The sequence below is a fragment of the Salvelinus namaycush genome, chromosome 3 (assembly GCF_016432855.1).
Source record: "Salvelinus namaycush isolate Seneca chromosome 3, SaNama_1.0, whole genome shotgun sequence".
Classification (NCBI taxonomy): Eukaryota; Metazoa; Chordata; class Actinopteri; order Salmoniformes; family Salmonidae; genus Salvelinus; species Salvelinus namaycush.
In genome coordinates this window covers 39,618,839-39,635,196 of record NC_052309.1, presented here as the reverse complement: position 1 = coordinate 39,635,196, position 16,358 = coordinate 39,618,839, and the positions used below count along the sequence as shown (strand labels likewise).

The following is a 16,358-nucleotide window of genomic DNA, read 5'->3' as shown; positions in this document are numbered from 1 at the left end:
CTTCACTGAAATATAATTTTAATGTAGCCCATTTGACACACATAAACCATTTTGTTGACATCCTTTCATACACTTATATTTCTTTCACATACATTAGCAGTTATTTACAGTGGATTTTGGATAGCCTGTAAGTGGTGCAAAACAGCACAGTATAACCTAAAGTTAGTCGTAGACTATTACTTACTTTACCTAACGTAGTCTGACAGCAAAGCGTTTGTTTGCCTTAAACAAGAGGACACATTAGTTCTACCTATAGCCCATCAATAACAAAACGCTTATGAGAAGGATAAGACCGGATACAATGCAATTTCAAGACAATCATCCAGGTGCAAAATCAATGAAGAATATACTGCAAAATCAATGAAGAATATACAAATCCATATACATGAAAAAGGCCTATCATATAGGCTATGTCAGTCAAAACATATTTGCAAATACAATTAATTAATTAAACAAACAAATATATAAATGCATAATAACTTATTAATAAATCATTATTCAATAAGCATGATACATTGTCACGCGTGGAAAGCGCGTTCACGTGCGCAGTGTCTAAAATTGTCTTGTGCAGTCCTTCGATTATTTTCTCCAACCAAAACATTGTTCTATTCTCCATATCCCTTACAAACACCTCGCAAACACCTCGCAAAACGTGCTCTAAATGCCATTATCAGAAACATAACCAACATATTTTATTAATCCATACGCTGCATCAAGAAAAAAACATCCAGTCTTCCCATCCAGTACAAAAATGTATCTCTCTTCTCTGTTTCTTTCTTTTCCTCTCCTCCCTCCCTTTCACACACGTTCTCCCTCCTCCCCTCTCTCCCTGTCTATCTTGCTCTATCTCTCTCCCGCTCTCTCTCCCTAGCATGGCCCTGTCTGTATGAATAATGTGCTGCCTTTTGTAATGAGGGCGAGGGGGGAAAAAAGACGCTGGAGTGTTAGCCTGCTCCATGCTCTGACATTGAAAATGAATGACAGCTTACCTGAATGCCAATCTTCATCAGACTGACACTAGGCTGACAACACAGCCTATACTCCCTTGCACAAACTGTGACGTCTGCCATGTAAGACCCCTCCCACCCCCCCACACACCACCCCACCGGCTCCTCGTATCCCTCCTCCCATCACCTCCACTACTCTCCCTCCAGTATTACCACACAAACCCCAGCAATGCGCATCTATTCAAATCGTGGAGTCTGCCGGCCCCCTGTCGGCTCATATTAAAAATTACCGTCAGACAAGCAACTGATATGCTACATTCATTGGAAACATTAGCAGACATTCCAGTTATCCAGTATGAGGATGGATACATTCTGTCACTTCCCAATGATGCAGTGGTGTAAAGTACTTAAGTAAACATACTTACTTAAGTCGTTTTTGGGGGGTATCTGTACTTTACTTTATTATTTATATAAAGTTAACGTTTACTTTTACTTCACTACATTCCTAAAGAAAATAATGTACTTTTTACTCCATACATTTTCCCTGGCACCCAAAAGTACCCGTTACATTTTTAATGCTTAGCAGGATACCTATCTAGGCCGTCATTGTAAATAAGAATGTGTTTTAACTGACTTGCCTAGTTAAATAACGGTAAAATATTTTTTTTTAAAGGACTTATTAGTTGTAAGATCAGTGACTGGGAAAACGTCTGAAAAGCATTCTAGTTGCCCATTGATAAAATCATCTAGTTGCCCACTGATAAAATCATCATCACGTTAGTTGGATTTATTGTGGTTAAACATTCAAAGTTAAAGCATCATTGTTTGTTGTTTATGGCAAACAAGAGAGCGTACACAATTTCAGACGCTGCTTCTTCTTGGAATACACTACACTTCCCAGCACTCTATTCGGTATTAGTAACAACCACTTTGTAAGGCTGCTTATGGTCTATCCTATGAAATTGAAGTTTATTTGCAACCAATGGATCCAGCTTGTAGTTGTTATACAGTTTGCACGCAGGTGATAGTACAGAAGTGATTTCGTGCAAGTTCTGTTTCCGTTCAGAAATCCATTTTTTGGTGTTGTGGGTTATCACGAGCGGTCTCAAACTTTGAGTTATTTGGAAAGCAAGTTATTGAATCAGCACGCGCTCACAGGCCTGGATGTTGTGTTGAGTGTACGAGCTAGCTATTTAGCTAGCTAGGTAGCTAATTTTACTGTCATCAGCGGGTGCAAAATGCGACGTCTAGAGTTCTAAACGATGCATTTCGCATTCTAGGGTGCAACTTGTTTTGCAGAAACTCAATTTAACGCAAATAGCTTTGCTTGAGCTGAACAACAGCACTAGCTAACGCACGTTAGTTAGCTAGCTCACTTGAATCTCCTCAAGACGTGACTGTGAGCAGCTAACTAGCTCACTTGAATCTCCTCAAGATGACTGTGAGCAGCTAGCTAGGTTAACCCTTTGGTGAAGAATGGCTGGCACGGTAATGGGCGTGGGCACTGGGGTTTTCCTCATTGCTCTTATCTGGATTGTGGCTCTCGTGCTCGGGATGATCCTTTTGAGAGCTACTGGACCAGCTAAGTAAGTTACCGGTAGTTGTGAATACATACACACATGCAGGCCTAGCTAAATAGGCTACCTAAACACAGTTTTTACACATTATCTTGTGCAGACATGATACCACACTGTACATTTGCATTGCCCCGAATAGCCTGCTTCTACAACCGCCATGCCAAGAGGTGAAATCACAGGATCATAGGTGTATGCTGCACTGTCTGTTCCACATCAAATCCCTGGCCTACACTTTTGTGGACTATACTGTACATTATCATGTATTTCAGAGGGATTATAATGTATTTCAGAGATTATATCAAATAGTTAGGCCCTACATGTTTTATACAGGTGTATGGCTATTGCACTTAGGCTAGCCCAGGGCCGTTTACTGTCTACTGTCATTCGACTTTAGACCAGCCTGCCATTTGCACTGTTACTGGCTAGGTCACATGTTTCTGACTGCTACTGAAATGGTTATGTCAAGATTTTACTCTGAGAAAATGAATTGATTCACTAAAACGTGTAAAACGGGGTTAGTTTACTGGTTATACATATTTGATTGGGCTGATTGATGTTGGTTGCAATGACCGTGGCCTAATTTGCATTAGTCCTAAAGAACACACAATCAAAAGTGATTATCAGTCGAAATATTTGAAGAATACAATTTGACCCCATATGATATTAATGATATTTGTATTTTTTTTTAACAGGCTAGGCGTCATCCCTGTCTTCCTGCTGGCCTTCATTGCCACTCTTATCCTGGTGTTCTTCCCCCGCAGCTCAGAGACTCCGTCACCATTCAAAGACATCGAGGTAAGTAATATAACTGTAATACAATTGTAATGCACACACACGCACGCGCAAGTGTACTCCAGCGTAGAGGCAGCCAGCTGCAGAAGGCTCTTGGGTGTCAAAGGTTCTCTGTAGAAGTGGGAGCCACTGGTGTCATGTGTTTTCTAATATTGATACTCAACTAGGGATGGGCATTTCAGATTTTTACTTGAGTACTCGACTGAAAAAAAACATATATTTTTTAGAACACAAGGCCCGCACTGGAAAGAAATATGTGTGTATTTATCTATAGGCCTATGCCAACAGTGCGCGCCAATGGCTAATTTGTTATAACCATTATAGATAACAAATCCTAATTAATTTAGCAGACAAGACACTCTTATTTCCCGAGCACTTATCACAGTCTAGACACCTATTTTATAGTAAAAAAGATGTGATATAACAGAATAAAATATAATATTTTTCCAAATGAAAAAAGTTGCCACTGCGAAGTGATGAGCATCTCACGTCTGGAACAGTTATTCTCAGTGATCATTTGAAACGGGGCTCTATTAGGCGAGTTGAAAGACACATTTTTTTCAGGGTTACAAAACAAAATCTGTATTTTTGATATTCCGATGTTCGATTTAGTTTATTCTGCCTGTTCTTTGGAGTTTTCTAAATGGATGAACAATTTCACATTGAACACTACGTGGTGATGAAGTACAATCACGACATCTGTTTGAATAGGTCTAGGCTTAATGATTCTGATAAATCTGCTCTTTGTGTTTATCAAACTAATATTTTTGCGTAGTTTCATTTTTGGAACTTGTCTATGTTTAGTGGGGTTATAGTTTAGGCTAAACAATTCTAAACGGCACTAGCGGTTCACAAATTAGCCAAAGCGAAAATAGACGGGACACAATCGTTCCAAAACTGCAGCTTGTTGGAACACATATCAGTCCATTTTGAATTTGTGATAAAACTGTTGTCATTTTGCAAGGAATGTTGCGTGTGTATCCCATCAGCTGGATACATTTTTATAGGCATCTATTTCTGTAGGGCTAACGAGAGCTTGAAAGAGAATTTAGGGAGAAGAACTGTGTGATGCTGGGCTATTTTTGTTGTTGTTGTTGGTGGTGCCCCGTAAATGCACATGTGCAAATAGAACACTAGAGTCAACGCAAATTAGCTTACTCTTCAAGACAACAAGTTGATGCTGTTGCTATACAACCTCTTGCTAACTAGTTAGCATAACAAATTACTAGTTAGACATTTTACAACTTTGGGTGTGTTCAATGTGGAGTGCGCTCGTAAATTCAGAGCGTTGTCAGATTGTCCGTTTTGTAAATTCAGAGTGTTTCACTCTCGGGGCGCACACTGGACGTTTGGGCCGAGAGGTAGAGTTGATTTGAGCATTCTGAATTTACAACAGCAGTCAAGGACCCAAGCTAACGTTGGCTAGCTTGCTAGCTACTTCCAGACACAAATGAGACCACACTGATCATTTTACTTGCCCTAGCAGAGCTGGGTAGGCTGTTTTTATTTTTTCCAAAGCGTTGGTGACTAACTGTGCTGCTGGCAACAATTTAAATATGCTTTTTTGCCAACGTTTACTGACACTGGCCGTATTCAACGGGTGTTGAGCGCTCGTAAATTCATTATTCTGGGCTCTAATACACTCAGACAAGAGTGCTCTGACATCGGAGTAGATAGCCAGAGCGAATTTACGAAAGCACCCGAATGTCCATTGAGAACGCACAACGACTATACCAGTTAGTTAAGCAAAGAAGGACGGGAATAATCAAGTCAATAAACGTTGGGTAGTTAGATAGCCTATAGTTAGAATACTGGCAAGTTTGATGTATAAGTAGCCAACGAACATACAGGTACTTACTGCTGTAATGATATGCTATGTGGGTCGTAAGGACAGAGTAGCTAACAAATTGTCAGCCAACATGTAATGTAACTTATTTGAAAAGTCATTACTTTATTACATTGCTCAACATTTTCTTAACATTTGTTATAATTAGTTAATGCAATTCGTTTGTATCTGCTCTCGTTGTACTTCGGCTGCATATTTTCCACCATTTTCTTCAAATCTGAAAACAATGTGAAGCCACGCACATTTCCTGAAGAATTGCATTAAGGTACGGAAATAGTGTCCTTTGTGTGTATACTTCATATTTTGGCGAATTTTGTACCTCATCCGGTAACTTTTGGTATACTAACTATATCCATACTATGACCAATAAGCATACTATATACTCAATTCACGTCACAAATAGTATGGTTAGTATGAGTATTCGAGCACAGCTACAGACAACTGCCCCATTGAATCATGCGCATAATATTCGTGTCATTATTAGCTAACCCATCTATGGAATATGAATAGCGTATTGCGCTCATCAAATGATTCCCCTGAACAACACAGAGGGATTTGTCCCAAACAAGTAAACTGCAACCCATTTTTTTTTGTCATGGTGGCTTTTGTTTTGTTTTCTGGCCCATGTACATTATGTAGGCCTAGCAGAGTGGCCTGTTGGCCCTGGCTGCAGAGCTGCAGTCAGAACATGTGGCGGTGTGTTTGTCATAAAGACCTGGTCTGGTTTATCTTTCCCCAAAGGCAGCGCAGCACAGACAGACTACAGCGCTTGCCTTTCCTGCTGCGCTGTCTGTGCATGGGAAAACCAGAAGTACAAAGAGGCATGGGCTGTGTCTCATAGGGTTGCCAAATTACGGGAACTTTCCATAAATTCCCTGGTTTTCCAGAAACCCTGGTTGGATGACTCCGGATTTCCTGCTTATTCCCTCACCATTCCAGAACACCTCCAACCGGGATTTCGGAAATACCAGGGAATTTATTGAAATTTGCAACCTAGTCTCAAATGACACCCTATTCCCTATTTAGTGGACTACTTTTGATAAGGCTCTGGTCAAAAGTACTGCACTATATAGGTAATAGGGTGCCATTTGGGCCGCAACATGGTTCTGTGCCTGTTTTCCTGTTAGTTTAGGCCAATGTGCAAGATCAGCTGACACGCAGACCCGATGATTCAGGCAATCTATTTTCCACGATGCATTCATTATGCATTCTGTTTTTTATGTGAATAAATTCACTATTTGCTGTTCTGTCATGATACTTTAAAAATCTATTTTTCCACAGAAAAGTGTTAATGTATTTGGGTTTATGTAGTGAAATATTAATTGACTTTTAAATGAGTTTCAAATCTTAGGAATGTGTAAAACAAAAACATATTTTTATTGATTTAAAAGATGACCGGTGGGGTGCATAATTTCTAGGCCATATTCAAATAAAAATAAACAAGCGTAGCTAAAATAGTTTTAATTCGGCTGATTGCACATTGTAATTAGTTGTGTCAATAGTCTACAACTGGTGTACTAAACTATCATTACATCAAAAACCATACAGTTCGGTATGATGTAGCCTAAGCCTATTGAAACACACAAGGGTAGACCTATTACACATGCAATTTGCTTTTAGAAGGTGGTCTTATAGAAGAGGCTCAACCAGTTATTCCTTACCACAGAGATCCTATTAAATTACATGTGACTTACCTCTGAATAACTAGCTACTGTGTGTGTGTTACTAAGAGAGTGTGTGTGTGACCGACCACGATAATGTGTGACTGTGTATGCATGTGTCTGTGTGTGTGTAAGAAACGGCTAACCTCTTGCTGTTAAACAAAAACAAAATATCACAGCGCCAATTAGGCCGGCCCCAGACAGGGCCTCCGTACCGAACGGCTCGATGCCACATTAATAAAACATGGGCCCCAGCTCTGGGCTCCGCTTGCTGGCTAATTGGCAAATTAGAAAATGAGATGCGTTAAATGAGAGAACACTGCATCCGCCAGAGACAATGCCCCTCCACCCCTGCCCCGAAGCTCCCACCAAGGCCCCAGTATCCTATCTTTAGTCAGCAGTAGGTTGTTGCCGCCTCGTAATATTTGGCATCTGTACGGTGGAGCAGGTCTTCAGGGAGTTGGGTCTCTTGGTTAGTCATCTCTTCCACTCCTCCCCCAGGTCCTTCTGTTTTGTTCCAACAGGCAACGCAGTAAAACCAACAACTGTCCAAGTGTAACCTTGTATCTAAGTCATAGGGACCGCCAGTTAACACACTGGCTGGGAATTGTATTGACCAAGATGATGGAACACAGTACTATTGACTCTTCTGTGATTTAGTGAATCATGTATTATATTAAATGAATCATATTAAGCCTAGTTAGTGTCTCTTTGAGGAAGGTTGGTTATAATGCATTCAATCTTTTTTTTGTGTGATTTGAATCATTTGTATTTTTGCGATTGTTTCAACTTACCAAAGTGTTTAGTTTTATGAGCCATTTCACGTGGATGATGCAACACGTGATCATATTGTATACATTGAGAGTGATCATTATCTTTTAAAATAAGGCCTGTTATTACTCACATCATTATTAACAAGTCTCTTGCCCTATCATGTCCATTTATTGAATGAGGCCATGTTTGCTTGAGTACAATATAGTAACTGCCTGAAACGTGTGCATTTATAGAGCAACATGGGTCATGATCTACTAAGTCAAGTCAGACACTGTAATACATTTACCAAAGTCCATGTTAACATTTGACTTATAAACATTTGGCTTCTAGTGAAGTAAGTGTGAGGAGAGAAGCCTGCCTTTCCTTCCCATTTCCCTCCAGCACTGATTACAGTGGCTCACTTGTGACATCTGTTGGAAGAAAGAGGAATTAGGATAATTAAAACACAAGTTACACATTTATCGGATATACACAGACCATCATCTATCCTAACTAACTCATTCATCATCCATTTGGACTTGGATCTACACTGAACCAAAATATAAAGGCAACATGTAAAGTGTTGAGGGGGGGGCTCATAATATGAGAAGAGTACTGTTAGTTTGGCTTTGTCTGTAATAAAGCCCTTTTGTAGTGAATAACTCATTCTGATTGGTTGGGCCTGGCTCCCCAGTGGGTCGGCCTGGCTCCCAAGTGGGTGGGCCTATGCCCTCCCAGGCCCACCCATGGCTGTGCCCCTGCCCAGTCGTGAAATCCATAGTTTAGGGTCTCATTTATTTATTTCAATTGATTGATTTCCTTATATGAACTGTAACTCAGTAAAATCTTTGAAATTGTTGCATGTTGCGTTTTATATTTTTGTTCAGTATATTTGGTCAACCAATGAACTGATAACTGTATGAACATAACAACCCTATCTCTCTACTCCCGCAGATCGTAGACACTTTCTTCATCGGCCGATACGTCCTGTTGTCAGTGGCCAGTGTGGGCTTCCTGGTTGCTCTGTTTGGCCTGCTGCCACTGCATTTCCTGGAAGCCGTCTATGCCAAGCCCTTGAGAACCCATTAGAGCGGAGCGGCCAGGCCAAGTTGACCCGTTAGACTGGTGGCCAGGGCCGTATGTGCAGCACTGGAGATGAGAAAAGGCCAACTAAGAGGGGCCCTAGTTAAATGGAGCACCGGACAGGTTGGCACCTGAACCAAAACACAGGCAGGGCCAATGTTTTCTCTGTGGTCAACTGTTGTGTTTGTTTTGGGCCAACCATCATTAAAGATAGGCTAAAATGTTGCCTGGTATCTCACCCTAACATAGATTATATGTTTTGATGTTTTGTATATGGATAGCTATTAGTTTGAATTGTAGTGGTGGGGTAGCAGTTGCATTAATGGAATGGATTTATCTCTTGGGCCTCTAAAGTTCAGAGGATAAGACTGATAGCTGTAATTTAACTGTATGTATATTTTTGACATTCCCTTTTTTTTACTGAACTTGTATTTTTTTTTTTTTTTACAATACAAATATTTTATAAGACAACTTCATTAAACATTTCATTGTTGGTTATCCCGCCTACTGAAAACGAATTCCTTCTAGCAAAATCATCCAGCATCAAAATGCTGTAGCAGGCCCTGTTAAGAATATGCAGAGCGCTGTTTGTCTACGTTCAGATGCAGCCAGGTGGCTTTTTGAGTGAGTTTGGTTAATTAAGATATCTTCTTTGATTACACTTCTCATAGCTGTCTGATTCATGAAGCCTCTCAAGTCAGTCAAGTAAATTGAATGAAGAGAGAACTGTCAGTAGCAATGCTGTGACATACTATGATGTGAAGTAGTAGCCCTCTCACATAGTTAAATGGAGTGATTGTGTTCATTAACTCCAGATGCATCTTGTGTTCTGTCACATTTGCCGGCATTTAAACCAGATAGATTGGATCTGCACTCGACTACATTGAAATGTAAATTTTTCAACTGACTGATGCCGTCTTTCTCGGTCTCATACCCCCAAACAATAAAACTAAGTGGGAAAGCACAAATTCTGGTTTTGCTGTTGTCCCACAAAAAACTTAATGCAGCATTTCTTTCCTTGAACAATGGGCGCTATTGTTTTTAAGTTATTTTGTAATTTCAACTCTCAGATAAAATTGCATAAATGCTCATCAGAAGTGTGCATTGTGTAGCGTTCACACGCATCTTCACTAATCCTAAAATGAGATGTAATCTCCAGGACAACAAACTGTAATCATACGGTATATCAAGTTTCCCTATATTACTCAGACGGCAAAAAATGTGATACTGGGAGGCCAGGCCTGTAGAAGTATCGTGAAAGACATCACAAAAAGAAAATCTATTCTAAAAGGAATCCAGTCACAAGCAGTAGGGGTACAGCAGGGGTACATTATTGGTAACATAGTACCATGAAACAAACAGGTTTCCTTTTGCCCCTTAGAGGATAGTAAGTAACCTATAAGATGGATGTCTGCTCTCCTTTATGTCATCAATCATTTATCTCTAATCATACCATTCTGTTGCACAGTGGCGTGGTTATGATAGTATCACCAATGATTCCACAGAGTATGATGCTTTTTGCAATCTAGGGGCTCAATTTCCACTGCTCAGCCCCTCTCTTGGCTCCTTGCAGCCCCCTATTTAAAGTACAAAGCCCGACGGGACGTGCAGTGAAATTCCAACCAGGATGATGAAAGAGAATCTAATGAATCAAAACCAATCCTATTAGTTCCAGCCCACATCTCCACACACTGGCCTTTAATACACGGTCAGGCCCATCCACCACCACAGGTCCCTCTCACACAGTCTTGGAAATGGGTGGTGCAGCCTGGCATGGGATGGATCTGAGATCATTCAACACAAGGGGTATAGGTGGGGTGGGGGGGGGGGGGCTCCTTGCCTGTAATAGAGCATGTGATTACCATGAAACATGATCTTCGCCATAGAGTGGTAGAATGTTTTGAAGCGTAGTGACACTTGTTGGAAAGGATTTACCTGGGAGGTGGAGAAAACGAATGTGGCCTATGCATTGAAATTTTATCAGAGACTAATTACTTTGCAAATATGTGGGGGTTGTCGTTGAAATGTACTTTTTTTGAAATGTTTTTCCTGCAACAACAGTCGCCATGCAGCAGATGCCACCGATTACCACATCTTTCAGCTGCCTCAGGCTCCAAATCTGACAGTTTAGGGCCTGCGCAAGACGCACGCCCAAAGTTCTTTGCTCCAGCCGATCCAACTCTTTCTCACTCTTTCTTTTGCTTTATCCCTTTTTTTATTATCATTTTTGTTACCAAACTCCCTCTCTAGGGAGTGGGAAAATGGGCAGAACAAAGCGTCTGGGGGTTTGAAGCTCTTTTGGAACCTCGATCCAGAGCCTTTGTGGAGCAGCCAGCTGGACATACAAAGAGATGGGTGGGGGGACTGGAGAGAGAGAAAAAGAGAGGGAGAGAGAGATGTGGGGGCAAAGAGGTGTGCAAAGCCTAGGATGTGGGAGTGGTGCTTGGTTTTGAAGCAGGGGAGGGGGAAAAGGAGGGGAAGGGGAGTGTGCTCCTCCTCACTAGAGCCTGTTTTGAGATGCATTGAAGCAGAACTCCTGCCTTGCCCCCCGCACCCTATCCTTCATCCTCCGTTCCTGGTGTAATATGGCCAGTGTCATCAAGCCTTTCCCCTCTCATTCAAGCTAACCCTGAAGATCCTCTATCAGTGCTCCAACACCCTGACCCATGGTTAGAGCATCCCTTCCATGCTTTTTGACAGGAGACAAGAGCCAATGGTTTAGCACTGCCGGTATTGACGATGGATCTTTGATCCACTCGGCTGGCAAGTTTTCAGCAGGCCTCCGTTCCCAATTTGTTATAGGTTTCAAAACTATACATTTTTTGTTGAGGGCTTATACAGGGGAAAAGCCCACCAAAAATGGGTGAGCTGCTTCTAAATCCCTCAAAGCCTGAATTTGATTAAGGCTCCCTGTCCAACGAGTGGAACTGGGAACATCCAAACCTCCAGTGAGTCCCCTCACTACCCTGGCTTGGCTGGCTGCTTCACCATAGCTGGGAAATTAGTTGTTTTGGGGGGTAGAAATTTGCTTGGTGCAGTGTTGCCCTGGCAACTGCCGATGTATTTTTGGGGCAGAGGACTGTGGATTTTCTCACTGCCGCCCCGGTCTCGCTCCATTACGCCCTTTGTGCGAGGCCAGAGGGTGCTGTCAGTGCCCCACACACTCTAGGACAAATCCAGAGTCCCAGGAGCCGGCGTCGCCTCTTTCCTCTTAGCCCTCTCTCAGGAGGGGATTACCTCCTCCCTGGGTGAAGATGAAGGCCCAATTTAGAGGTCAGAGTGCTCTCCAATGGCCTCCTGTCAGCTCAGACCCGACGGCCCATCACGGGGCAAAGCGTGGCTCTTCGGGGATCCCTCTGTGATTGTGGGGAGAGGTGTCCGAACATGGGCCACCTCCCGGGGAAGGGGTTACGGTGTCAGGCTTTAAAAAGACTGTGGTCGTAATGACGGCGTGAGAGATGGGTTGTCTGTGGTAGATGGTCACTGTGGTCCAAAGGAAAGATCTGTGTGTGTTTGGTGGTCTGGTCAGTTCATACACAGGGAGGACAGGACACACCTGTTGGTCTTGCTCTTTGTATCAATTGGATTCAGAGTGATTTTCAATGGAATAGCTCAATGAAGTGTTGAAGAAAGGGTTAACGATGCAAGAGGTGTTTGTACTATTGACTTGGCACAGACATGTTCCTGAAATGGAATAGTGATAGCTCATTGAACTCAATAATTAGACTTCGGAGCTGAATTCACATTGGAAAGATGATGTAGCCAATCAGATATGAAAATCAGGGTGGTTTTATGAGGTTTACAGTTTGGTTAGCTATGTATCGTAATGTGTACTGCTCACTGCTGAATAGATGCATACAGCAGAAGTTTTCCCTCTGCTGTATGCATCTCCCTGCCCTATAGTGACTTTTAGTACATCAACGTCAAGTCTGTCATTGTCCATTAGCGGTTGCTGAGCACAAAGAGAAAGTTGTCAAGAGGTTGTTGGGATAAAACCCATGATCAGGTCTGATGTGTTAGCCCAGCATGGTACCTCTGTTACCTCTGTTCCCCCAAGTCCTCTAGTCTCCAACCAGCTGGACTGGATAGTGATTGTTGAAACATCGGACCAGAACGTTTCGACAAGGTCGTTGTAAAAAACTGTTGTCTGATTGTGATCGCTGATCTAAGATGATGTACGAGGGCTCCTACTGTGCGAGCAGGCGGCTACAAATTTGCCTTGCTAGTTGCACTAGTGGGGGGTGGGCAATGGGTATTTGAGTTGCCTCGTTAAAGGAAGACCGCGAGTGAAAAAAATAACCCTTTGTGGCCCTTTTTTTCCCTTTCCCTTCTTATCAAAGGGAACTGGCGTTCTTCTGGCCAGATAATTGATACGTGAGCTCCGAAAATTGAAATTGTCACCAGTGAAAATGAATTATCTACACCTCAACAAATGAGAATGCACCGGCCTTGATGTCTAGTTTTGTTCCATCTTGCATTTGGCTTTTCATGGCATATTGTAATATTCCTTGTTGGAAAAGCATGAATATCCTCCAACAAAGGCTTACCCTTTCTTGCATTGATGCATTTAGAGTTTTCGGAGAGGGTCAGAAACACTCCCTGTCCAATCCTTGGTCTAAAGCGCTATGGGCAGAAAAGGGGGGCACACAGTAACAGATACCGCCTGCCTACTTTAGTCAGTCTCCCTTGAAAAAATTATCTCAGAACACAAACCAATGGGTGGGGAGGCGTGATGCATATCCAATCCCTTTGATGTTGCGGAGTGGAGAAAGTGGTATTGTGCTGGACTTGATCAGTCAGCTGGTAGACACTTGATTAATGGAACTGACCTAGCTTTGGTAAAACAGGCTTCTCTGTATCCTCCCCCTGCCCCAAACTCTCTTCCCTTTCTCCTCCCCCTCCAGGCCTTGTTTTCTGTCCCTCTGCTCCGTGCAGAACGAATGACACATATGCTGTTGGAGGAGACAGGACCCCTTGGTCCCCTTCTCTGCGCTCCTCTCCCAGTATGGGGCCTGAACTTGTTTTTCAATCATTGTTTTCCCCCCCAACATATTTTACCCCCCCCCCCCAAAGAAAAAAGAGGCACAGAGAAAGAGAAGTGAGAGAGCAAGGAGAGAGGCAAAAAAAAGAAAGAGGGAGGGAGAGAAGGAAGGAGAGCACAAAAGCCAGGGTGCAAGGAATATAAAGAAAAAACATTCTTTATAACAATCTCCAAATAATTTAACGCAGGGAGGTCTAAGAGTTGTCTGGGGAGAGACTAACTGAGATGTGCCTGTTGGGGCTCTACCAGGGGCAGAGATTGTGCGCTAGGCACGGAGCTTTGACGTAGAGCTGTCATCCAGATAGGGAAGACGCAGAGGCTAGAAGATGCAGGTTGGAATGTGTCTGCTCTGGGCGACCTGGATCTATACCTGGGCGGAAGGGTCACTTCAATGCCAATGCACATGTCTACCTGAGCTGGGATTGGCCGAGGGGTCAAAGATACAGGTCAAGGAGCATGTCCGTCATCGATTGGAGCATCAGCAGCATCGGCCTCATAGGGACAGGCCACACCGGAGAAAAGGTAAGCACCACCCTTCCTTCCCCCCTGACCTTACTCAAATGTCTTTTGAGGGAAACCTGTACCATAGTAAAGAAGGATTGATGAGCTCAATAGTGTTGTGGAGTGCTAATGCTATTAGCCCAGACGGTTCTCCATGTTCCACTATATCCATCTTAGGTGCAGTTCATTGCAGTATAGAAGTTGTGGAGTTAGGCTAAATCATGAATTAAGAATGCTTTCCTGCAATTAGGCGTCTTATTGATAATGCATTACTGATTAGGTAATGTATATCTGATCGACTGTCGGCGTATCAAAAAATAGTACAGAATGACATCACCAAGTTAGCAATCAAAGTCTAAAGAATGTTGGTCCCATACATATTTTGTATCCAATTAACTACTTATGAAAAGTTAAATACATAAATTATCAGTTCTATATGAATTATGCAAGCTTGTCATTTGCATATGAAGTGTATGATTTCTTTGTAGAGTGAGACGGCTATGCCTGCCCCAAGCTGTTATGAGAAACATTGCACTCATTATGTGTCCCAGTGTGTGGACCAATGCGTGACATCTTGAAGATGGAAAACACAAAAGAAAATGTATTGGACGATTGATAGAAAACCAGTATAAGTAGACTTGGGTCAGATTCATCCGAGTGTACTCTTGTTCCTGTATTGGCATCAAAATTGTTGAAGACCTCATTAACTGCAGCCAATAGGTTTGTTCCATGGCATTCTTCTTTCAACTTGTCTTTAGGAACAATTGTGGCTCAAACAGTTGACTTAGAACTTCTTCATGTTTATAAAATACCTACTGGGTAAATTCATTAAAGCCATCCTTCAGCACATATTTAACCCAACATCATTTCCATGCCATGTGTTTAGAGCGAGCCATCCTTCTTCAGCCTCTCTAAACCTTTTGAAAATGTCTGGAAGCTGGCCGGGGCCATCTAACCCGAGTTGTTGGATCAATATAAGCTTCCGTCACCTCGACTGGGCCTTTTTAGACCGAAACAATTGCCGGTTCACTAAACAACACTTTATTTATGTGTTTGTTTGGAGGGAATGGACTACCATTGGTAGTTCTCCCTTTCTCTTCTCACCATCTCCCTCCGGGAGCCCTGTTTTTACAAGATTTGGGGTAATTGGGATAAGTAACTATTAGCTCCTAAAGTCGTTTTTCTTTTCTCCTCACGGCTATGCTCTAGCCGGGCCTCCTTGTTTCTGCTGTAATGGATCACTAGGTGATGACATCTGAGTGTCTTTGTAGCAGGGTGTAAAAGAGAGATGTATCCATTTTAGTTCAATTAAAATGTCTCAATTAAAACTCTAAACGCTAAAAGAAAACATCAGAATGCATCTGTTATTCTTAAGGCCTACTCTGCATGCATCTGTAGGCTAGAGCAAGTCAAACCTCTCCATAAGTCATTTAAATCAGTTGAAAAAGGCTATTGACATTAGCAGATGTTATTGTGATTGCTTCTATCTACAAAACAATTCTTAGCATTTCTCATTTTTTTGCTCTGCAACTTCTTATTTTTAGATTAAATTCTACCATGATTAACCATGAGATATGATTGCAAGAACTGTAGAATGTCACCAGTTCATGAAAAATAAGATTAAGTCATTTCCATGTATTGTTTAGAAGCATGGGAGCCTCCTCATTTCCTGTCTTTCCATGCAGTGTTGACAGAACTGCTGCTACAAATTGTTTTCAACAAAAAAAGACGACCATTCCACATTTTTGGCTGTATTACACTGAGTGTACAAAACATTAGAAACACCTTCATAATATTCAGGTGCACCCACTCTTGCTCTCAGAACCTCATGGACTCTACAAGGTGTCGAAAGCGTTCCAAAGGAATGCTGGCCCATGTTGATGCCAATGCTTCCCACAGTTGTGTCAGGTTGGCTGGATGTCCTTTGGGTGGTGGACCATTCTTGATACACATGGAAACTGTTGAGTGTGAAAACCCAGAAACGTTGCAGTTCTTGATACACTCAAACCAGTGTGTCTGGCATCTACCACCATACCCTGTTCAAAGGCACTTCAATATTTTGTCTTGCCCATTCACCCTCTGAAGGCACACATACACAATCCATGTCTCATGGCTTAAAAATCCTTCTTTAACCTGTCTCCTCCCCTTCATCTACAC

At 42.2% G+C, this 16,358-nt stretch overlaps 1 protein-coding gene across 1 annotated transcript; it reads left to right on the top strand.

Moving 5' to 3' along the window:
* Positions 1-1,934: 1,934 nt before the first annotated feature.
* Positions 1,935-9,647, top strand: tmem218 (transmembrane protein 218). Its single transcript, XM_038988974.1, has 3 exons — positions 1,935-2,533; positions 3,217-3,319; positions 8,531-9,647. Exons 1-3 carry the CDS (start codon positions 2,424-2,426, stop codon positions 8,663-8,665), a joined length of 348 nt encoding a protein of 115 aa, XP_038844902.1. The 5' UTR covers positions 1,935-2,423; the 3' UTR covers positions 8,666-9,647.
* The last annotated feature ends 6,711 nt before the right edge of the window (positions 9,648-16,358 follow it).

Excerpts from the sequence above, each read along its gene's own strand:
- tmem218 (XM_038988974.1), top strand. The coding sequence starts at position 2,424 with ATGGCTGGCACGGTAATGGGCGTGGGCACTGGGGTTTTCCTCATTGCT. Across the intron at positions 2,534-3,216 it reads AGAGCTACTGGACCAGCTAA|GCTAGGCGTCATCCCTGTCT; the intron begins GTAAGTTACCGG and ends TTTTTTTAACAG. Across the intron at positions 3,320-8,530 it reads CACCATTCAAAGACATCGAG|ATCGTAGACACTTTCTTCAT; the intron begins GTAAGTAATATA and ends CTACTCCCGCAG.